At 60.6% G+C, this 23,569-nt stretch overlaps 1 protein-coding gene across 1 annotated transcript in view; it reads right to left on the bottom strand.

The window, feature by feature from the left end:
* The window catches only part of SRRM3 (serine/arginine repetitive matrix 3), a 28,833-nt gene extending 10,245 nt beyond the window's left edge, over positions 1–18,588 (bottom strand). The window contains exons 1-8 of the mRNA XM_088530074.1: positions 18,558–18,588; positions 11,164–11,419; positions 7,372–7,473; positions 3,057–3,191; positions 2,848–2,922; positions 2,074–2,103; positions 1,468–1,536; positions 820–855 (exon numbers count right to left, since the gene is read on the bottom strand). Coding sequence (XP_088386200.1) covers positions 820–855; positions 1,468–1,536; positions 2,074–2,103; positions 2,848–2,922; positions 3,057–3,191; positions 7,372–7,473; positions 11,164–11,387 — 671 coding nt within the window. The 5' untranslated portion in view covers positions 11,388–11,419; positions 18,558–18,588. The remainder of the gene's footprint in view (positions 1–819; positions 856–1,467; positions 1,537–2,073; positions 2,104–2,847; positions 2,923–3,056; positions 3,192–7,371; positions 7,474–11,163; positions 11,420–18,557) is intronic.
* Between the last annotated feature and the right edge of the window lie 4,981 nt (positions 18,589–23,569).

The raw sequence follows: 23,569 nt of genomic DNA, 5'->3' as shown, positions 1-23,569 counted from the left end.
AACCAGTTGGGGTTTCAGCCCTCGGTGCCCGGCCCTCGCTGTCCTCACAGGTCACCATGCAGCATGGCAGCAGATCCAGCTGCAGGGTCAGCTCTGCCTGGAGATGGCCTGACCCAGAGCTGGGGGCCAACTGAGGAACGAACCTTAGTGTGGCTCCCAACAGGTCTGTCATGACTCCAAACATTGCGAACCCCAAGATTTTGGCTGGATTGGGGAAGGAGGGAAAAGCAGGATTTTCCTGGGGCTGGACCATCCCCGTTGTAAGGCCTGGCAAAGAAGGATGGCTTCTGTCTCTACTGTGTGAAAGTCCCAACCAAGTCGCTCAGTGAGGCCAGCCAGGTGGGACAGGCTAGTGCCAAGGAGAAGGGGGCCATTTCTGGTCTGCATCAGCAGGTTTGAGGGCATTTTCCACCTCTCTGCTAATCCTTCCCTGCTTCACTAACCTCCTGAGCTGATCCAGCCACAGATGGCTCCTTCATCCATCTTTCCCTCCCGCCTCCCTGAACAGCAGTGCCAGCAGAGGGCATCTGCAGAGCAAGGCATGGCCAGGCTTTGCCATAGCGAAGCCTTCCCAGATGCATCCTTTCCTTCCCAAGCTCTGTGCATCCCTGCTCGGTCCCATGGCTTTGATGGGGCAGTCACTTACGGAACCCACAACTCCGCAGGGTGCTGCCCGCCTGCCCCAACGCTCGGTGGCAGGGAGGGCCTGTCCCCACAGGGTGGGCAGGGGCACGGGAGGGAGGAGGGCTGGGGCTCGGGGAGGAGCTGCGACCTAAAGCAGGTCCTGGTGAGCTGGCTTCCTGCAGCCTTCGCTCTCACCTGTGTCTTCGCTTCTTCCGGGATCCGGACTCAGACCTGAGGGAGGAAGAGGAGACAGGAGGTGCGCTGAGAAGACCAACAGGGAGGAAAGCCTGGGCAGCCCCCGGGGGATAGAGATGAGTGGGGACAAGGGCAGGAGGGGAGGAGGAGGCAACAAACCACAGAACCATGAACCACTGGGATGGGCTGCTGGACAAAGGAGCCCGTCAGCAACGGAGCCAGGAGCAGGGCAGCTGCTGCTCGGACAGCCCTCGAGCCCTACGTAATCCCACCCCACATCACAGGGACATGCCACATCCCTGGCACATCCTCAGCAAGCAGTGGGGTGTCGACTTTCTGGCATCTTCTTACCTCCCCCTGCCTGCCAACTGCCTCCCTCCAGGTGCCGTGGCTCAGCTCCTATCAGGCCTGGACTTGGCAGAAGACGGGGACATTAGGTGGTATGCACTGCTGAGGTGGCACTCGGGACAGGGACAAGGGGATGGGGGGTTTCAGAGTAGAGCAGGAGGATTCGTGCCTCATCCCCACACATGGGTCCTTGCCAAGTTCATCCCTAACCAGCCCTGTATGGTGTCACCCCTCTCCTGTTACCCTAGGAGGAAGGAGATGAGGGAGAGGAAGCACAGGTGGAAGTGCTACCTTTCTTACCTGTCACGTCTGTGCTTCTTTCCAGCCTTCTTTTTCTTCTCCTTGCGGATTGGCGAAGAGCTGTCACAGCTGCAATAAAGATAAGTGGGAAACCTTGAGCTGAGAGTGAGGAGCTCCTCAGTCCTGGCCAGGGTGCAGCAGGGCCCCGCAGCCCGTCCCCACGGGAGCCTGTCCCTGCAATGCTCCACTTCCAAGCAGTGACTGGTGGGACTTGGACACATGATCCTCACACAGGAACCATTTCCTTAGGGGGATCTGCAGTGGTGACAGAAAGCAGCTCTTGGAGCACGGACTACGACTGACTTAGGTCCCAGACCATTTGCATCCTGCTGTGTCCCATTGCCACCTTGTGGGCTCTGCTGTCTCCAGCAGGAAATGGAGATGGAGGAGTCAGCTTGGGCTGGACATGCTGCATCCCCGTGTGCTGGGGTGAGCCTCCACCCAGCCGAGCCTCCCCAGGCCACCCTGTCCCACCACCCTCATCCTGCAGGGTGCTGGGCTCCGCTCGGCCCTACAGGAGGGCTGAGGCCGTGGGCAGTGGTGCCATGCAAGGGTGACAGGCACGTTGCTGAGCCCAGCGCTCCACACAACGGCCAGGGCACTCACCTGCGCTCCGAGCCAGGTTTCCTCTTTTTGCTGCCACAGGGAAGGCAAAGAAAGGCATGTTAAGGAGAGCAAGTCGTAGCCCCAGCATTGGCTGCACAGGGCAGGAGCACTAACTGCAGATGAGACCATCAGGAGGACGGATCCAAACCCCTCCAAGGGTCCAGATCCTGCCCAGTGCTGTGTCCTGCATCAGCTGGCTCCTTTCTCCCTAAGGCCCCTATCAGCACTTCCAGCTGAGCAGGCTGGAGAGTGACAGTTCATCTCTTAATGCTGCATTTACCCACATCAACTACCCCCTGTGCTAACTGCTTGCTTAAATCACATCTCTGCAAAGCAGCTGACTGCAGCCTAACGGTGGTGCCAAAGTGGGGCTCACGGGCACACAGGAGCTTCTTCCGAGGGGCTGGGTGGGAGGTGCATGTTGCATCTCTGCCCGTATAGATGTGTTGTGCTCAGGGGGTGTATTTGGCATTCTCCCCACGCAGGATGTACATACTGCACTTCTATCTGCTGTATATATGTGTATGTCAACTGGGGCAGCGTGGGTCCATGCTCAGGCTGGGTGACGTTTGGGGTGCTGTAGAGAGGCAGCTGGGCAGGCAGGTGGGAGCCTGGCCTGGACCTTGTCTCCAGAGCTGAGCAAGAGCTGAGTTAAAAAGACAGAGTCGCCAAATCCTCCCATTTGGGGGGATTTGAGCCTCAGCAGGGACTAGGGAGCGGAGCCAGGCGGAAAGCCCGGTCCCATCCTGCCTCCTGGCACAGCCGGGGACTCACCGGCTCCGGCGGTGCCCCGATTTCTTTTTCTTCTTGGGTGGGGGAGACGTGGAGCTGCTTGACCGTCGCTTCAGCCTGCGGGAGAAAGCGCACGCGGTCGGGACGGAGCCGGCCGCCCTGCTCGTGGCACAGGCTGCAGCTGGGCACACGGGGCAGCGCTTGGGGACACAGGGCAGCGCTCGGGGACGTGCCGGTGGCGGGTGACACACCTGTACTCTCGGTGGCTGCTGTCGTCGCGGTAGCACTCGGCCGAGCAGTCGCACTGCAGCAGGCAGCCCTCGCCGTACTCGTGGTACTCGCTGCCGTACTCCTCCCCGTCGCCCGCGTGGTGGTTTTCGATCACTCTGGCAAAGGAGGAGAGGCAGGATTATTTCAGGGCTCGCTGTTTGCCCTCCCAGAGCAGAGGGGAGGCTGACAGGGTCTCCCGGCAGGGTCAGTCCGGGCTGGATTACAGGGACAGGAGACGGCAGGAGGATCGGGGATCCAGGGGGATTATCTGGCCGTCGGCCGGAGCTGCCCGAGATTATCCAGGCTTTGCGCCAGGCGCGGGAACGTGCGGCGGGCTCAGCCCGGGCTGCCCGAGGACGCGGGGGGGCGGTGGGCTGAGGTCCCAGGCCAGGGCCGGGCGCCAGTCCCGAAACCCCCGGGGTCTCCTCTGCCTCCGACTTCGTCAGCGCTAATTCTCCCGCTGCCATGGCAACGGCGGGCAGGTTGCCATTGACGACGGCAGCCGCCGCGGGGCGGGATGCGGTGCCGGCGGCGTTCCGGCCGGCCTCCGGCTCGCCGAGCATCCTGTGCTGCAGCCGGCATGGCAGCAGCCCCAAGGATGCCCCAGGGACACAGTGACCTCCTAGCTCTGCCCCTGAGCATGGCCCTGGCACCCAGCACTCTCCGCACGTCCCCTGGGCTCTACCCCTTTTCTTCCCCTGTCTCCAGACATTCTCTTTTTCCAAAAAGCCCGGCTGCGCAAGGCAAAGACAAGTGCATCCATCTACGGATGGATGGGGGTGATTTGCCAGTGATTTGGGCCCCGAGCAAAGGAAGAGCTCTTGGGCCAAAAAAAGGTGTCTGAGGATGAGACTTGGTGACAGCAGCTGAGAAGAAGGGGGTGGAGCAGATAAAACCACGTCAAAGAGCCCTGACGAAGCGTTCCCTAGCAATGTCCCTGCATGGAGATGACAACCAGCGGGCTGTCTCCAACGCCACCTCCAGGATTCCGGGGCTGAGCGATCTTCCCTGGCCTCCAGCTCAGCCCCTTGCACAGGTCTCCGGAGCGGAGCTGGAACCAGACTCATCCGAGGAGCCACAGAAGATGGTACAGGCTGTTAATTTGCCATTCTTCCCGCGCTCCCAGCATTCCAGCTTTGTTTGGGAGCAGGGATCTGCCCTTCTAGCACATACATCCGGCACCCTCTCCAATATCCCTGTGGGATATCACAAGTTAATTCCCCAAAGGAGAAGCCATCCAGAGCCTTGGAAGCTTCATAGTACCTGGAATGCAGGCGTAAAGCCGCACTGGGGGCTAAAGTCCTTGGGCGACCAGCACAAGTCACTCAGTATCCAACTGCCTGGGCAGGGGTGCCTGGGAAAGCCCAGGGAATCCCCCTAGAAGGAATGGGGGATATTGAGGAACCGAGCTCCTAATCCTTGCACCTCAGTATCCTCTCCCATCAGTGAGGATAGATTTCCCTCTTCTCCTCCCTGCTCTGCCTGGTCCATGGGGCATCCATCCTTGAAAGAGCAGCCTGGGGCTGTTCCCAGCTGACCTGCCACTTTGCTGGTCGCAGACAGGCCCTGGAGAGTTTAACCCAATTAAAAGCATTTTGGATTGAAAATCCTTGCTGCAAATGGTTGCTCAGCTGAGCAGGTCCTGCTGGTTGGCAGAGGAGGGAGACCGCATGGGTCTCGGGTTGCCATCCCCCCGGCCTGCAACTGCCTTTTGGGTCCTCTCCAAACACCTTTCGGCTTGGCCATGTCCCAAGGACAGCATATGCCTTTCAAATAATAACATAAACAGGGGAAAAGGGAAGCAAGGAAGAAGTGAGAGGACCAAAGAGGAGTCATTATTTGCTGGATTTTCGCTCTGCTCCATGAGCAGCTGATGAAATCCAGCACCGTGAGCAGATCACCGACCACGTGCTCCAAAACGGAGCCTGCTGGCAGCTCTTCTTCCATTAGCTGTGCTCGGCGGTTCAAGACCAGGCTATACTGCTCGAGACACATCTCCCCTCCTGACACATGCTATCAGTTTGGGGTTAATCTTTTTTTTTCAGTCCCACCAGCCTGCTCATCAAGCAGTTACTCCTCTGGGAGCTGGGCTGTATTGCCAGGCTGCACGCACGTGGATGGAGAAGAGAGCTGGAATTGTGCAGAGAGCCAGTTAGGGGCTCAGCTGGTTGTGTCACAGTTCTGTGCCTCGGTTTCCCTTGGGGATTTTGCAGATGATGCTGATCTTTCACACGAGCTTTGAAAGAAGAACAGCTGCCCAGATTCAGACAAATAGCCCATCCAGCCCAATATCTGGTCTAGAAAAGTACACATCCAGAGGAGCATCACACCAGGATCAGCATACGTGATATTTCTGCTGCGTGTTCTCCCAGCCTCCACACTGTTTCAAGGACAGGAGCGAGTGCTTATTTAATAACTCTAATGCATCACCTCTGTCCAGCTACTTCTGGAACCAGTGCAGAGCTTTTACGCCCAGGACAGCCCTTGGAAAGGCCTTTGCATGTTTGCACACTGCCTGAAGAACCACTTCTTTTGGACCTGGCTGCAGCTAGTCCTGTCTGAGCATCTCTTGGCTTTGTGCTGGGAGGCACAGCCAGGGCCCAGCCACTCTCCCAGGCCACACAGGACGTTGCAGATGTCTCTCTGTGCCCTCCATCACCTCCTGTCCAGGCTGCAGGGGTGCCAGCTCCTCCGCTGCAGCTTGTGCAGAGGCAGTGCCACTGCTGCGATCGGTCTTGGCACCTCTGAGCAATCCTGTGCTTTGAGACCAGTCCTTCCAGATCAGCACAATTATTTATAGCCCATAGACTAATCTTCAACGATTACCCTTGACAGTGCAAAAGCAAGGCTGCAAGCAGGGAAAGGGCACAGCAGCGCCTGTGCAGGTAACCCTCCTCTCCCTTCTGTTTCCCTTGTGCTTATCACGATGGCAGATCCAGTGGAAGAGCCAGGCCAGGTGCCCACCAGCAGCCACAGAACATGCCCAGGAGGATGCTCTGGGGACAACTCGCACCCCAACAGGCAGTGGGTGCTGGTTGACCTGCCAGCTTGGCCCTGGGGCATCAACGTGGGGTTGGGCATCTTGGTACGGCCATGGCAACCAGCAAAGTCGCTTCCTTTTCACTGCCTGGATGGAGGAACAGCCCTCACTCCACTCTACTGTTCCAGGTCTCTCCTCATTCCCAGAGCGCTGCCTCACTCACCAGGCCATTAGGAGACGGTGACGCTGGAGGCTGGCAGGGCTGGGAGCTGCCTCAGGAGGGACTGGGCCTCTCGTGTCCTCCTTGTGCAGCCGAGTGGCCACGGAGGAGCAGGAGCCCAGACCCTCGCAGCTCCTTGGAGGCAGCACTGGTGCTGCGGGAGGAAGGCTCTCCCTTCCGCCGCAGCTTCCCTTCCTCCTCCTCGCCCTGATTTCCTGACCCTAATGAAGCATTAATATTCAGTGAACCTGCAGGAGCTATTCCTGTCCCAAGTGACCTGGTTTCCAGGCTGATAGATGGAGCATGCCAGGCCAGCCATGCTGCCTGGGCCATTAAGCTTTTCACAGATAAATCATGATCAATCCCTCGCGAGGACGGGGATGCTCCTGCGCTGCGCGGGCAGGCAGCAGTGGGCGGCGGGGCCCCAGCGAGAGCTGGGGTTCTGCACGACTAACCTCAGCTTCAAGACCCTGAGGCAGAAGCAGCCCCTGAGAAAGGGGCAGAGCCAGGAACTCTGAAATGATGGACACACAGAGCAGGAGCTGCTTGGAGCAGCTTCCTCAGTGGGGCTGATAACTGGGCACTGAGGGGATGGCTCTGATTCTGCCTTGGGAAAAAATAATTGCCAAGGCTCCAGCCCTGCTGATCCAACCCATGTCCCTTACAGAAACAACTGTCATTACGATCATACATGTCCCTTCCCTGGAGAGAGGCAGGAGCTTCAGCTGCAGCTCCGAGGAAGGCAGAAGAGGTGAGCCCATCCGCAGGGAAAGGGCAGAGGTGAGACCGCCCAGCCCGCTTTGCCTCCCCCAGGGCAGAGCGGGTGCATCACGTGTGTTGTCACGCAGCACTCTGCGGATTCTGGAAGAGCAGTGCTGGATAAGAGGGAACCCCTGCCTTAGATCCCTCCATGCTGGAGGGAATCTGGCGTTCCCAGAGAGCTGGGATCTCTCAGAGCTGCTCTCCTTGCTCTCAGCACCCAGAGCAAGTTTGGAGGCCGCGTTTTACGCATCCCTTCTGCAGGCAGCTCTCGGAGGGGGCTGTCCCCACAGCCACAGAGACCAGTCCCTCTGCTGCCAGAGCTGCTGTCACTTACATTTGGCGCCCGTGCTGGTCCTCCCGGGTGAGCACGCCTTCCTTCTCCATCAGCATTTGCCGGAAGGTCCCCACTTTCTGCCGGATCTCCTCCTCGGAATACCTGGAAGCAGAAGGACACGTTCAGGGTTGCCGTGGCCGGAGCATGGGCACCGCGGGGCAGAACGGCTGCCGGGGGATCCCAGGACTGTGACCTGCCCCTGCAGCGCAAGGGGCTGGCGGGTGTCCCGATGCTCCCAGCCCTTCCCGATCCCCGGGATCCTGCCACGCTCGTGCCCAGAGCGAGGAGCCTCTCCCACACTGCAGTCCTGCTTGCAGTGGGCTCGTCCAGGAGCCCCTGCCGTCGCTCCTGACCAAAGCTGCTCTGTGATTTAGTGCCACAATCTTCTTTTCCTTCCCTTCCATATGTTTACCTGCAGAATAAAGTTCTTCAAACAAATGAGCTGGAAAGAAATTCTTGTCAGGCTCCTAGAAATATTTCTTGTGGCTAAATGCAACCCCCTGCTCTGATCACAGTGGTTCACTGGTTATTTAATCTATTTGTACAGCCCTTTTTTTTTTTTTTTCCAGACATTAGGAAAGAGATTCACAACACATTTGCCATGTCCTTATATCCCATCCAGGGAATTCAGTGTGGCTACTGACAGACAGGATAGTGCCGCAGGACGGTGCATCAGTTTGCATGTTAACAGCAGAAAAAAAAAACAATCAAAATCATAGATCCTGTGCAGCCAGTACCCAACAGGAGCGGTGCTCTCAGGAGGAGCAGTTTTGCTCCCTAAAAAACCTGGGAAAGATCCCTGTAGCACCCAAAATGTCCCCCCTTCTGACTGGGTCTCCTGCTTGCTGGGAACAGGACGGGACGAGGAGTGGGAAGTGCATGACTAGCCTGGGAACGTGGGTCTCATTCAGGCACGGATGGGTGCAGAGCCCTTGCGGATGGAGACTGCTCCAAGCACCCATGGCGCTGTGGGAAAGCAGGGAATAAACCATTCCTATTCATCCTGTTTCTAAAGAAGCATCCTGCTCCCATGGCCAGGGAGGAGCCCGTAGTGGAGACAGCAGCATCAGCGCAAGGAAAGTGCCCGTGTCCTTCATCGGGGCTGCTGCCATCCCGCACGCTGTCCCCACGTGCACCATCTCGCAGGGGCTGCTCGAGCAGCTGCAGCCGGGGCCTCCAGTCACATCCCATCAGCTTTCCCTCCGATGAACCCGGGGAGCTGCCGCGAGTCTCGGCGGGATGGAGCCCTGTGGTCCCGCGGGCAGGCGCAGCGCTTCCCGGCCACCGCGGCGGCTCTCTGCTTGCCCCAAAACGGGGAAAATCTGCAGCGTTTCAGGCCCACGTAGGGAAACTGATGTGGCTGCAATTGCCTGGCCGGGATCCGCTGCAGGCTGAGAACCGATGCCCCCAGTTCTGCCACCGCATCCACACACGTGTCTCCCCGGGTCGGGGGGGGTTGATCTCCCCAAACTCCCTTTGAAGAGGTGCGAGCGTGACGGGAGGGATTAATATTAATGAGCTGATTTGCACCAGAGCAGCCTCATTAATAGTGCAGCCGGAGAGCAGGTGGCGGGCGACTCCGGCTCAGCCCCCGGCCCCGCGCGGCAGCCGAGCCAGCGGCCACGACGGGGGACGAACCCCCGCGCCTGGGGACACCCCGCGAGGCGCCCGCGAGCAGGGACATGACCGCCCGGCCAGGAAAACACCTGCTGCAGGAGCATCTCCACGGCCGGCGCTCCTGGCACGGGGCCGTCGAGCCAAGAAGAAGCCACAAATGGGGCACAGTGGGGACGCCGGCCCACAGCACAGTCCAGGCACCGAAGCTGGCTGCTTTGGGAGCAATCCCAGTGATGGGTTTTACTCCAGGTGTATCCAGCACGGACGTGCTTAGATACCAAGGCCGGGGACTTGCTGTGCTGCCCGGTTGGCTGTTCTCCGGCTGTGGAATGACTGGGGAACGGGTGGCAAAATGGTCCCATGGGACCTGACCAAGCCATGGAGGGGGTTTAGCAGGTCTGCAAGGCAGCAAACAAAAGGAAAAGGACATGGAAAAAGGCCTCCCGCGACCCTGGGGACCGCTGGGACCTAGACATACAGCAGCAGGAGGCTCATGGTGCTGGGAAACACCCTCCAGCACCTGTCCGCCTGCCTGCCTCGCCTCTGCTTTTAACCCCGTTAGAGGGTTTATTTTTGCATTTAACACATTTAGCAGCTTTGGGAACAAAACAAGAAATGCTGACGTCTCTTTTCCAGAAAAGAAACCCAAGCAGCAGCCTCGAACTAACCCCGCAGGCAGCCTGGCAGCGAGAAGCGCAGCCGGACGCGGCACAAGCAGGAGGAGATGCCGAGGAGGCTGCCGAGATCCCCGCGCAGCCTCCTCTGCCATGAAGCCACCCGGGACCCTGCTCTTTGGAGATAAATTGCCATGGGGTGCAGGGGACACGGCCAGGACGTGGCACCAGCACAGGCGGAGACCTCTCGTGTCCAAAGCTCTTCCCATGCAAAGCCCCAGAAGAGTCCCTGTGCACAGGGTGGGAGCGGCAGGGAGATTAAACAAGCTGACCAAGATTATTACTGTAATTATATTATCATTGAGGTGTATCACCATCATCATCGTTATTAATAGCATTAATAGCAGCAAAGACAATTATAGCAATATCAACAATACTGATTGCACTATCGCTATTACCCACCACAGCAATAATAATATTAATAGCAAGACTCCTAGTAGGGCACGGGAACCCAAAAGGAGGATCTGGACTCCCCAAGGCGCCAGGTCAGCCTTATTTATTTCCATAATGATGAATTAGGCACCATCATTATTCTGGTCTGTGTGAGACAATTTAATTCTAGGTCACGCTCATGCTCTTAATGAAAGCCTTGGCGAAGTCGTCTCTCAATCCATTTTCCTTCTCCCCAGCTGATTTAAGTCCCCGTCTACCCGCGTGCTCAAGAATTTGGTCCATCAATCAGGTCTTAGGGAGCTGTCAGGGCTGCGGGCTCTCCCTCCAGCCCTTCTCCTCACTGTGCTCACAGCCGGGTGCGTGGGACGAGATCTCGGGGCAGAGGGGATCTTCTCGCCCCAGTCACCTCCTAAAACTACTGTGTGAAGAGCAATGACGCACTGAAATGGTCTCATTAGGGGCTAAACAGCAGCTCCTCTGTTGTTTTTTTTAAGCATGGTGAAAACCCCAAGCACAGTGAACTCCTGAATGAAATGTGTGTGGCAGGAACCCTAACGGTTCATTTTTCAGGTGTCACCAAAAGTTGCTTTGATGCCTTTCTCCCTATTTGCTCCCAACAGAAGCAGATCCTGCAGTCCCACCCAACCCAGCCACAGCTTCTGCTCCCCACTGCTCAGGGCCAAGACTGACCGTCTTCCTCCTCACTGCTCAGCCAGTGTCCCCCATCCCTGCTTCTAGCATCAGCGCCACGGCTGCGGGCGGCTTCGCGCTGCTCCCACGGAGCAGGGCATGGGACAACCCTTCCTCCGACACTGGCAGCTTGCACGGCCTTGGGCAAATCACTCACCTTTCCCTTCTATCCATCACCACGGAGATGGGAGCTGAGATTTCCAAGCAGAGGCACCTACAGGGACTCCAAAACCCAAGCACTCCTGGGTTTGGATTTCCAGCAGCAATTCAGCGTCAGCCTCACCTATCAATCCACCCCCACGTTGTCGGATACTCCGGCTGAACGTATCCGAACACGGACAAAGTGGATTTACTTCCAAGGGCTGTTTTGGATAGGAGAGGGGACAAGCCTGCAGTGCAGCGCGCAGCCACCACTCACCCTTGCTCTTCCATCATCTCCTGCAGCTCCATGCACTTGAGCTCCACGCGCCGCTTGCGCTCGTGGTCCAGGATTTCGCGGTGAGCCTTCTTCACCAGGCTGGGCTCCGCCAGCCGCGCCTCCTCCTCGCCCTTGTGCCACGTGCCCGAGGCGCCGGCTTGGGAGAAGCCGTTGGAGGCCTCCGGCGGGGACGGCATGTCGGCGCCGTTGTTGTAGAGCGCCATGGCGGCGTGGGCGGCCTCGCGGCCGGCGGCGCCTGCGAGGGGAGAAACGCAGCGCGGGGTCAGTCCCTGTCCCGATGCCCCTCCGCCGCGCGGTGCCGAGGGCTCCAAGGCATCGTGCCCCGGTGCTGCCTGGCAGAGCGGCGCAGTGCGGCACCTCCCCGGCCCCTTCCTGGCGCCTTTTCCTCCATCGCCCCTGCTCTTTCACCTTCACATGTCCCCGGCTCCCTTCCTCGCCATCGCACTCGATTCTTTCTTGCTTGGCTCCAAAAATAACGCCTTGGAAGAGGACAGCCCTGCGCAGCGCTAATGAAACGCTCAGGCTTTGGCTGATCCCTAAGCTCCGGGCAGGACAGACAGCACCGTGCCCGGGAGGACGCGCGAGCCGCACCGGGGGCTCCATGCGGTGTCCTTGTCCCCAGGGACTCGAGGCTCTTGGCGCGTCTGAGCCCTCCAAGTCTGCTTGCCCGGAGGCCGCAAGTGCATCCGCAAGAGCCTCTGCTCGGGGAAAGGCCCCCAGCCAGCCCCGCGGGGCCGGCTGGCCAAGCAAGCGGAGCTGCTCGGATCGGGTGCTCCGATCTAGGCCCTGTACCCTTCGGAAAGCCGCGAGCTCCCCGCAGACACGAGCCGCGTTGGAGCCTGCACCAGCTCCCGACACGGACGTGACTGTGGGCCCCGATTCTGCCCAGAGCTACCGCTCGCTCTGCCAGTGCTGCAGGGTGACCTTGGCAAAGGCGACCACTTCCCCAGCTTCCCTTCCCCACGCACGCAGTGCTCCCGCTGGAGAGCCGCTGCCTTAGCTCCCGGCAGCATCCGGCAGCACCCAGGCTGCGCTCCTACCTCGGATGCTCACGACAGCTCCTGCCGTGCAGAGGAGGATCAAAGGCAGAGCCGGGGCCCTGCGCACAGGCTGCCTCCCGCCTGGCACGCGCTCACGGGGCCTCTTTTCCAAGCAGCTCATTCTCCGGGATTCCCACCCGCGCTCCCCCCGGCGGCTCCTCCACCGCCCCGCCAGCATCGCGGTGCATCCACAAGGGCTGCTCGGATTGAGGCTTTAGAAATCCTATGAACAGAGCCTGAGAGGAAGCGTCCTGCAAACGGCATGGTTGCCATCACGGTGCCGTGGGTGCACGGACGGGTGCACGGACGGCGGCGCAGCCCAAGCTCATGGAGGCCAGGGCTGCCTCGGTGCCAGCGCGGGGCAGGCGGATCTGCAGCGCTCGGAGACGCGTCCGTCGGGCCGCCTCTCCGGCAGCGGCTTTACCGGCCTGCCAGACATCTCAAAGCTCTCATCTCAGGGGATCAAGGCAAATCCTGAGCTTTTAAAGGTACCTCCAAGAGCCCAACTCTAGCACAAACCCAAAGGGACCTCGCTGAACTCAGAGCCATCACTCGGGAAGAACGCAACACAGGGAAAACCGGAGCGAGGCCCCTTAGGATGGGGGGAGCTGCCCTGTGCTACATCCCTGGTGCGAGTCAGGCAGGGACAGGCCAGGCTGGGCCAGCTCTGCTGCCCGGCAGCGGCCACAAGCCGACACTGGGACATTCTGGAGGGCTTGGGGACGTGTCGGCCTGGCCAAACCCTGCACACTGCATGGTCCAGCCCAAGGGCCTGACCCGCTCCAGCCGGCGCTCAATCCATACCTGGGACTTGGGGCCTCTCTGTCCCTGTGTTGCCTGCTGAGACGCTCTCCCCACTCCTGCCCCTAGGCAGGTTTGGGGCTCCTGGGCCAGGGTTACCTCCAAAGCGTCACCTTTGGCAGCACCAGGCAGACCTGCCCTCCACGAGCTTGTGCCAGACGAGACGTGGCCTTGGTTCCACCGGGAGTGGCACCTTGGGGATGGGGAAACTCCACGGGGAAAATCCTGACTATGGAGAAACCAACTCCCAGCATGGGTGATTAGGCAGCATCAGGGAGGCAACCCGGACCAGTGACCACCGGGGCTACCATCTCGAATGCGGTGCAAGAGCAGCGCTCTGATTCACCCTCCGGCCAAGGACATTCCCGGCTCCCTCCTCGCTTCCTTACCTATTTGCTCTCTCCTCTCGAGGACCGAATCCTCCTTCCCCTCCTCGCTGCAGCCCGGCGCAGGGGAGCCCTCCTGCCCCCGTGTCCCCGGCCGTCGCGCCGCTCAGCAGGGCACGGAGTGCGGCAGCTTCCGCCCCGCGCGCCGGGCTGCGGCAGCGGCTCGAGGCAGCCCGAGATCTTCCTGCATTATTAAAGCCTATCGATTCTCACGTCTGAAACACACGGAGAGCAGCACGGGTACAGCAGGATTCCTGTGGAAATGTCACCTCCTGGGTAATGGGCATTTACACAGGCGCACACACGCGTGGGTGTCCGCCCACACCCAGCTCCGGGGTCCCTGCGGATGGGCCAGGGCTGCAGAGACGCTGCAGGGTGGGAACACGGATGGACCATGGGCAGCTTGGAGACCTCACGATGCTGTTTCAGGAGAGAAAGAGCCTCAGGGCCCTGGCAGAGCTGGGGATAGAAGGGAGCCTGGTGCAAGGGGGACCCAACCCGGGTGACGAAGGTCTCTGCCACAAGAGCCACCACTGCAGTCCCCAGCATGCGGGGACATCCCCACGGTTCCCGCTCATTCATCTCCCGCCAGCTCGGCTGCCGAGGATGGCACCGGGTTGCTGAACTGCAGCACTCGGCACCCGCCGTCTGGCTTTGCACCAAGCTGAGGCGCCCAGCGGCCCAGGCTGGGCAGGGGGGTCGCTCTGTGTTTTGGTCCATAAACCCCAAATGGGGTGAAACACCCCGCTGGAGTGACACCGAGTGTTGCATCTTCACCCTGCTGAAGGGCAACTAAAAAAAGCCCTCTCATTTTCACGGAATTTCAAACCACTTTGGTGGTCCAACCTCCACAGACGTAAGTGCCTCGTCCTACCATGGGTTCTTGTCCCTCCTTTTGGCTACTAGATATTTAGGAACAACAAATAGGCCAGAAAATGTCCGCACCTGCCCTTTTCCAGCCCGCTTTGAGTACAGGGGCTTCCAAGGAAGCTCCGTGCTGGAGGCACTGGGGCATTTGCCCAAATCCAAAGCCACAAGTTGGGTACTTTTCACTCTGTGCCCAGAGGTGTTTTGCCCAACTCTCCCCATGTCTCCTGTGCCCAAGGCCTCCCCAGCACCTGGGGACACCCAGGGATGCCAGGGCCTGTCTGGGAGAGGGAGGAGAGACAGAAGGACCAGGGGTTCCAGCAGGAGCCCTCCGGCAGCGGCGACCCCGGGCAGCCCAGGCGGAGGCGTCGGGAAGCGCTCGGACACCTGCAACATTCCCGTTCCTGCTAAGAGCCGCGAGCCGGTGCTGGGGCCGGCACAAGCGCAGGCAGGAAAACAAAGGAAGAGGAAAACAACCCGCAGACGCCCCGGTGCTATAAATAGCCCAGCGCAGACACCGGCGCCCCGTGCCCTGGGGCAGGGACCCAAGCGCCGCCGCTCGCCCCACGCTCCGACCCGGCGAGCAGCACGGACGGATGTTCCAGGACCCGCAATAACCCCCACAAACGGGCGAGCGCTGCCGGCCCCACAGCCTCGCGGATACAGCAGCCCCCGGCACCAGCCCAAGGCCCCGGCCGAGGACGTTTGAGCCCTGGGGACACCGGGGCCCGCAGCATTTCCCTCTGCCAGGGTGGCACTTTAACACCCCTCCTTCTCCACAGGGACACCCCACAGCGCTGCCGGCTCCAGCCGGGATCCTCTCCTCGCTCCGCCTCTAATTAAAGCTGTGTCCGGCCGGTGCTTAATTAATTCCTGCCGCATGCAGCTGCGCCAGGCGCCGCGGCTCCGGCACGGGCCGGGCCGGTCCCGGTGCGGGAGGGACCGCAGCCGAGAGCCGCTTCCCGGCGTCCCGGGATGCAGCGCGTGGCCTTGGCCCGGCCGGCACCGAGCGAACGCTCCTCAAAACCTGCTGCTTTCCCTCAGTTTCCCCAGCTCTCCAAGGGCCCGCGTCCACCTCGGCTGGGTTAAACATGGACACAAAGAGCCACAGCTGGAGGTGCTGAGCGGGGAAACGGGGCTCGAAGCAGCAGGAGGAGACGTTTTTCTACATTTTTTTCCTCAAATTCCTCAGGGAACCTCTTGCCATGGCTGAGGTGCATGGCAGGGCTCCCAAACAGGGGCCAGCGCTGGCCCTGCGGGCTCATGAACTGGGGCACGCTGCTGCCGGTATCAATGCGTGCATATATTATTTATCTCTATAGAAATACATATATATATTTAATAGATCGGGAGGCTGGTATGGAAGCTAAACAGTTGCTAAGCAACCGGGCTCTTTCCCGGCTCCATGATTTACGGATGGCTGAGCACAGGCTGGGGGTCCGGGCGGGATGGGGACGGTCCCCTCCAGCCGGGTGCTCCCCTGCTCCACGTGCCAGGGCCCAGCCAGGCCCAGGAGCGAGGGGAGCCCAATGAGGGTGCCCGGGAATGCGGCTTCCCCGGCATCCCGAGGGATCGGGGGCAGGGGACAACATGTCCGCGCAGAGCGGCCCGCAGGAGGAGGGATGGGGATGCTCATGAGTGCCCATCCAGAAAGCCAGGAGGAAAGGGAGGGGGATTGTGGTGGCCAGTTCAGGGCATGGGGCTTGGAAAGGAGCCCATGGAAATCCTGGGCTTGTCTCTGTCCAGCAGGGCCTCGCTGCCTGGTCCCACTGAGCACCAGCTCCCGCAAATCCGGCTATCCCAAATCCAGAGTGCCCAATATTCCCGGGCAGAGCTGGGGGAGCAGCAGCGCCCGGCAGCCTCGCAGCCCATCCAGGTGCCTGTCCCAGCTCCAGCTGGAAAGGGTGCCGGAGGCAGGAACACCATGTCCCTAGGGGAGCACTAAGGGGAGCAGCAAAAGCCTCCAGCAGGACTCGCCTCAAGCCAAGGAAGCAGAGCTGCCACCACGGCTCGTCCTCCCCCTCCTTTGACATTTCACTGCTCTGGGCAGGAGCCGGGACACGGCACAACCGGCCGTGCCAGGGCCAAAACCTCCAGGCAGTCACAGCCGGCACCGCCTGCCCCTGCCCCGTGCACCGCCGGTGTCCGAGGACACCCCTTCCCTGGCACGGGGTATCCCACGTGCTGGGGTGCTCCCGGTGGGAGCTAGGCCAGGGCACCAGCCCCGGGGAGCAGCCGCCGGCCCCAGGGAAGGCGCCGAGGGCTCCCTAAGGGCCTCGATGGCAGCAGGACGATGCCAGAGCAGGGACATCCCCGACAACCCCAGCAGCCTGAGGCTGGAGCGGGGGAATAAAACACCGGAGAGCGCAGGGAGGAGCCGGGATCCGTCCCCGCGTCCCTGCTCGCGAGGAAGGAGGGGGCGGCCTTCCCGCTCTCCCGGCAGCGATGCAACCCCCCGTCTCAGCGCGCGGCGTCGCGCTCCCCTCTCCGAGGGTCACATCCCGGCCTGCGGAGCCAGAGCCCCCCCGCCACCCGGCGCTTGCGTAACGGGAGGAGCTATTCCTGGGCTGAGCGGATTATATAAGTCACAGCCACCTGTCGAGACAGGAAGAGCAAGGGGGGGCGACCGAAAACGCCCGTGCGGGGACGGGGAGGAAGAGGAAGGGCTTGGCGCGACCCCGGGAAGGCGGCACGGCCCCGGCCCCGGCCCCGCTGGCAAAGCCGACGGTGCCGCCCGCGCAGGAGCCCGCGGGAGGCTCCGGCTCCGGCTGCGCTCACGTGCTCGGGTCGGTCCCTTGCACCAAGGGGCGATGGCTCCGGCCAGGGCCCTTCGCTGCCGAATGGACCCACCTGCACCCTGTCCCAGGGGGCTCTGACAAGGCCCCCAGCAGCCCCCAGTGAGTTTTCAGCACGGGGCAGAGCCCAGGGCTCCTGTTCAGCCCCTTCCTACTACGAATGGCCGGAGCTTGGCCAGCCCGAAGGCTCTGGAGAAGAAACCAGCCTCTGAGATGTCCCACATCAGCCCCGGCTCCATTCCTCAGTCAGCCCGTGGCTCATCCATAGGATCCCCAGCACTGCTGCAGGATCAGGGGCCACCATGTGCCAGTGCAGGGGGTCAAGGCTGGCATCAAGGCAAGGGTTTCACCCAGAAATGTCCCCCTGATCTGCTCCAAGGCCAAGAGGAGCCTCCTGCCACCAAGGCTGCTCTCGGCTGGAGCCCAAGGGCAGCTCCTGCCCGGAGAGCAATGAGGGGAGACCCCCAGCACACAGGAGGGCGATGGGGACACAGTCTTGGTCGAAGCTGGCTTAGAAAGAGGCATCTGCGGATGGACGTTTCATACAAGGAGGAGATCTAGGAATGGGAAAAGCCAATTCCACGTGCCAGTTCATAACACGGAGTCACCGCATCCCTCTCTGCGCTGCCCCACAAACCTGGGAGACACACAGTCCAAAGCAAGTTGAGAAGCACCCAGTGGCCAGCCAAACGCATGGGAATCCCGGAAAGCGAAGGAAGCCCCAACCAACCTCCCGCCCGCAGGTTGGGCAGGCAGCGCTCAGGAAGGGCAGCACGGGGCTGCAGGGAGCCGTGGAGCAGGAAGCCCGGCCGGAGGGACCATGCGGGACACAGAGCGGGCGCCCACGGCCACGTCCCGCGGGCGCCGCTGCCGGAGCCGCCGCTCGGCACTGCCCAGCGGGAGCCAAAGGCTCCCTGGAAAGCTGGCAAACTCCTGCCTTTGGGAGCTCCCGCCTCTCCCTGCACCACAGCGAATAACCGCTCGGACCAAAATACGCTCCATGCGGAGTTGCCGCCACCCGGGAAACCCGGCCTCCTCGGGAAGGAGCCAGGGTGTTTCCTGGAGCCGCAGGGCAGCCCCAAGCTCTGCCCTTGGGGAGCATCTCGGGCAGCGAGGGGGAAAGGCGGCTGGCAGAAGCCGAGCGGAGCGGCCGCGCTCCAGCATCGCTCGGAGCACGGAGCCATCCCCGCGGGAAGGCCGGGCGGAGCGCGGGGCCGGTGCTGCGCGTTGCTCCCCGGGGACCGCATCCCCCGCCAGCGCGCGGGGACCAGCCGGGAAGCGGCCGGCGCTGCGAGGCCTCGGCTGCCGCTCGGCTCCGGAGAGCCCCGGGCACCGGCAGGAGCCAAGCGGCGCCGCTGGGGACCCCGACCCGGCGGGATCCCCCCTTCTCCCCCCCACTCGCGGGCCTGCCGGTGCCGGGGAGGCCGCCCCGAACCGCCCCCCCCGCCGCGGTGCCGCCCGCCCCAGGCCCGGCCGCGCCTCACCTGGCGCCGCGGCTCCCGCTGCCGCCCCGGCCCCGCTGCCGCCGCGGGGGCTCCGCTCCGCTCCGCCGCCCGGCCCGGCCCGGCCCCGGTTCCGCTCCCGGCCCCGGTTCCGCTCCCGGCCCCGGCCCGCGGCCCCTCCCGGCGCGGCCGCTCCTGAAGTGCTGGACAGCTCCGCGCCAGCGAGCCGCCCCGCCGCGCCAGAGCGCCGCCCCCGCGCGCCGCAGCGCCCCCTGCCGCCCGGAGGGCGCCGCGCCGCAGCCCCCGGCGCGGGGACCGCGGGGTCCCCCCAGGTCCCTCTGCCGCATTGGGACGGGGGTCCCGCAGGGTGCCAGCCTCAGCCACGCAGCCTCCCTTGCAGGTGGGCACGCTCAGCTGCAAAATAAAGAAATAAAGTGCGACCCTATACATTATTGCCCCCCTCTTTATTAAAAAAAAAAAAAAAAAGAACAGCTCAGGCCAAGCGCCCCTGCAGCTTCCCTGGGCAGCAAGTGAGGGCTCTGGGAGCACAAGCAGCTGCCTGATCTCAGGGGAGCTGGCAGAGCCCTTCCCCATCACCCAGACCCCTGCAGCGCCCACACATTACTGCATTTCCAAGCAGGGACAGAGCCCTGATAGGAATTAAAAAAAAAAATGCTTTGCAACCTGCCCAGGGAAGGGTTTTTCTGATGTTAATGAACACTGGGCTGGGAGAAAGCCCCGGCACCGTGGTGCTGGCACCCAGGGGTGCAGGCAGCATAACCAAGCACCCGGTGCTGTCCCTGCATGCCCAAGGCTCCCTCGCAGCAGCTTCATCCTGCCCAAACGTCCCTTCCAGGGCTGCTCCAGGCTCCAGGAAGCTCCCCCCCAGCATCCCACAGCGATGCCAAATGAGCACCCGCCCCAGGCAGGAGAGCTCTGGGATGCAGGCTGGGATAATGGTAGAAAGTGGAGGTGCACTGAAACTCGAAAGAAACATCCCAAAGCAGCAGGAATCCCGGATTAAGGTCCTGCAGGGGTCTCCTTCCAGCTCCCTGCCCCTCCTGCCAGGGAAACCCCCCCAGAGAGAGGGGAGATGGGGATGTGGCTGAGGTTTGTGTCAGCCACGTGGGCACAGAACAACAGGCTGCAACAATAGAGCAGAACAATAGACAGGAACAATAGACCCCCACCCATCCCAGCACCCACCGGACCAGCCTAACACGGTACATCAGGGCATCAGAGCAGGAGCATCCCGACCAGCCCTCCTTCCATCCCCCCCAACATCCATGCAGAAGAGCCCCAAATCCCAGGTGCCACTCCCAGCACCAGCTCTCCCCACACCAGATGCCTTGGATACCGCTCTGGAAAAGAGCTGGGATGCAGCTGCTAGAGAGCCATGTTCATTCGGATCCTCAGTCACTCTGGAGGTGATGGGGAAAGGCAGCGGCCACAAGGGTGAGGAAAAGGAGGAAAATAGCACGAAAAATCTGCTGGGCCAGCAAAGAGCCAGCAGGGGAGCCAGGCTGGAGCAGGCAGCCGCAGAAGGATCGGATCATGGGATCACACAGGGAAGAAAAGGTGTGGAAAGCCATGACACACTGGGAGAGGAACATTAATAGCATCAAAAACGAGAGAGCGGGAGAGCCGCAGCCAAGCGGAAGCCCAAGAAAATAATCACTTGAAAGAAAGCGAGGGCTGGGGAAGGGAGCAAAGCGCAATAAATAATTGAAGGAGATCAAAGGCAGCAGGCCCCAGAGCAGCCCTAATTGTGAAGATTCACACAGAGCTTCAGCACCTCCACAAGCTTCCGTATGACACACACGGGCTCGCGAGGCACAGGCGAGACCCTGCTGATCAGAGCCCGGCTCCAGCTGCCGTGATGCCAGCGAGGGGTGGCAGGGGATGGGAGACAACAGGGAGCAAAGGGAAGCACTGCAGGATCTGCACCCCCAGGTGGCTTTTCCACCACGTGTCCCCTTGCTCTTTGCACCAGCATGGGGCTTTTTGCACCCATCCTGCTCTGTCCCCTAGTGCACAACAGTGGCTGGTGGGTCCCAAGGCCACCAAGGGACTTGGCCACCATGCTCCAACCTGCCCTGGCAGGGAAGACGGCAGCCCTGCGGGAGGCCCTGCACAGTAATTGCACTGCTCGAGCAGCCATCTGCTCCCGCAGCCGGGGAAAGAGCAGCCCCTTCGGTGGCCTTTCTTAGCAGGTTTCCTGGCAAATGCAAACAAGCCCTCCCGCCCGCGCTCCACATCGCTCCGAGGCACCCAGTGGGCAGCAGGAGCTTCAGCAAATTGAGAGGAGCCAGGGCAAGGCAGTGATTTAATGAGCAGGGGAGGGAGGGAGAAGAGGCCTCTGTGAAGCAGAGGGTTCCTGATCATCCTGCTTGCACTGCAGCCCTCCCGCACTCTCTCCCGCCGTCCTGTTTTTGTTTCCCATCTCCTCGATATCACCAAAATGCCAGCAGCGGCCACAGGAATTGCCCTGCCCAAAGACAAGCTGCTGCTGCCACCTCCCGGCTCCAGAGCCTGCCAGACACAGCAGGGCTCCCTGGGGACACAGCCCCGGCCAGGGCTCTGCTGCAGGACGAAGCCCCCTTGCAGCCTCGGAGCCCGCATGAGGCTCCATGTTGCCACAGCGTCACCTTCCAATCCCTCCTGCCGCACGTGCCACCATCCCGGACTCCCCTGGGGACACAATTACATGTGGCTTTGCCAAGGGGCAGACACCAACTCCCCCTCAAAGCACAGGGCACTTAAACTCTGCTCCAGGAAGGGAAAGCAGCATTCCCAGAACCAAGCATGGTGCTGGGACACACTGCTGCCAGGCTGCTCCCGCGATCGCGCAACCCGCAGCCTCCCCAAGGCCCAGCCCCACGCTTCGCTATTTGCTTTTCTCCTCTCCTGCGCTCCCTCATGTTGCCTCAGCTGCGCAGAAGTGGCAGGTGGGCTCAAGTGACCTGACATGGGGCCATCTGGACTATCCTTATTTATTACTCTTAATATGCATCGCCTCTGAATCCCAACATCTGCGCTGCAGCACAGAGCAGAGCTGCCGGAAAAGGAGGCACCTTCATTTACATAAAAGATGTTGCAGTGGGAAGTGTCAGATGGTTAAAGAGCATCTAGACAAAAGTCTGCACAGCAGGAAGGGGCGCAGGGAGCTTGGATTGCTCCCTTACCCCACAGGGCTGGAGCGCCTGAAGCAGAGGATGCCAGGGGATATTTGTGCTCCCACATCCCCGTTATCCCAGATCCTGATGGAGCAGGGGGAAGCAGGGAGCCCCGTGGCCGCGGCAGCCCCGCTCCTCGGCTCTGCAGGCAGCGGAGGCAACGGCTGCCGGCAGCGCCGTGACTCAGCAAGGAGGCTCTGCCGCAGTACGGAGCAGGACACGGGATGAAGGTCGCGCGTCTCGGATAGAACAGCAGGAAATAACTTCCAGGTCAAAGTGTCGGCTTAATGAGGTGCACTCAATTAATTCCTGTTTCTGCTATCACCGAGGAGAGCTGCTGGAGATCCCTTTCTTTCTCTAGGAATCTGTTTCTTGGGAGAACAGCAAACATCCAAATGCAAACTCCCTGCACAAGACTTATTTGATGGGATAAAGACCAGGGTGGTGAGGGACGTGAACTCCACGCTGTCCAGCGATGGCGGGAGCGCACGGAGGAAGAGCCTGGAGCTCGGAAGGGGTGGGATGGCCCCACACTTACCTATGCAAACGGCTGTCAGTCCTCACAGCAACCAGGTATCTGCTGCAGCGATGTCAGGCTGGCTGGACAGCGCATTTGGCCAAGCAGAGGACATCTACACAAGTTAATTTCTCACCTTCAGCCAACATCCTCCTCCTGGCTGCGCTCTCTACTGCGGAAAGCCCTAAAAGGGTGTCCATTTCCACTAAAGAGAGCTGACTTCCAGCCAGAAGGAGCGTCTGCAAGTCTGTTCCAAGCGGGAGGCATGGGATTTGGACACAGAGAAAGTTATCTGAACATGAAAGAGATTTGAAGGAGACCCTGAAGAACCTGCCAGTCAGCAGGTCCTGGGGGATAATCCTCCTCCCGGCCACCTCAGCCCCTCGTACTCGCACCGCCTCCGAGTGCCTTCTGCCATCAGCGGAGCAGCTCTCCGCTTGTCCCTCCGCTTCCTCCCCTCCCGCTGCATGCAGCCTGGCTGCTGACACCAGAGCCTCAAAAGCAAAACACCCCCTCGGAAATCTGCTCCCGTTAAAGCCTAGCACGAGTTTGTTCTATTTCCTACCTTCCCTCGCAGCTATGGGGCTTTTCCAGCAGCCCAGGCTGTTGGTAGCTCCCCCCCCTGCAGACCACTAGCTCCAGCTCGTGGAGGAACCACCCTGGTTTTAAACAAGCCACGTTGCCTATGGCTGGAGACAGAACTGCTGTCAGGCCTGCAAGGACGCCTGCCACGCAGCAACCTGCTTTATCAGAGTCTGCCCCGCGCTTTCCATTTATCTTTGCTTTCAACACTATGTCCATATTGTTTTTATTAGGCTTGGATGGATGTTTCATCTCTGAAAGTCCTTCATTTGCCATACACCCTTCTCACCCGCCCCAAGATCTTCCATCCGCTTTTCCATGATTACTAACACCATCCAACAACTACTTTATCCCAAGCCTGCTGAGTAATATGCTGGCAGTTCCATTTCTTTACTATTTCTATGATGAAACAAAGCTTTGATACATCAAATTTCTGCAGACACACAAGTGAAAAGAACCGCTTGCTGCAGTCTCTCCCCTACACACTCTGAAAGCAGGGAAAGAGTCAACCATTTTATTCCCAGTATCTATTCAATAGCATGACAATTGTAGGATCAAGAGTCCAGAACAATAAACTAGATCAACGAGCTGTATTTGAACTGTAAACTCACTCAAAAACTCACAGAAATTGGAATACTGACAAAAAAGAGCAAGACCCCAACTGGTATCTATTATCTCTGGGTCTCTTCCTTAAGAGAAGCTTATGAGAACAGCAGGTTCTCATGCTCAGCCTAACCCTTTCCTCAACCCAGAGATTCTGGGCTCTGGCATTTCCCTCA

The sequence above is a fragment of the Tinamus guttatus genome, unplaced genomic scaffold, assembly GCF_059628265.1.
Source record: "Tinamus guttatus ecotype Peru unplaced genomic scaffold, ASM5962826v1 Tinamus_guttatus_pri_ptg000356l, whole genome shotgun sequence".
NCBI lineage: Eukaryota > Metazoa > Chordata > Aves > Tinamiformes > Tinamidae > Tinamus > Tinamus guttatus.
The sequence above is the reverse complement of the archived record's forward strand: the minus strand, read 5'-3'. Positions and strand labels throughout refer to the sequence as shown.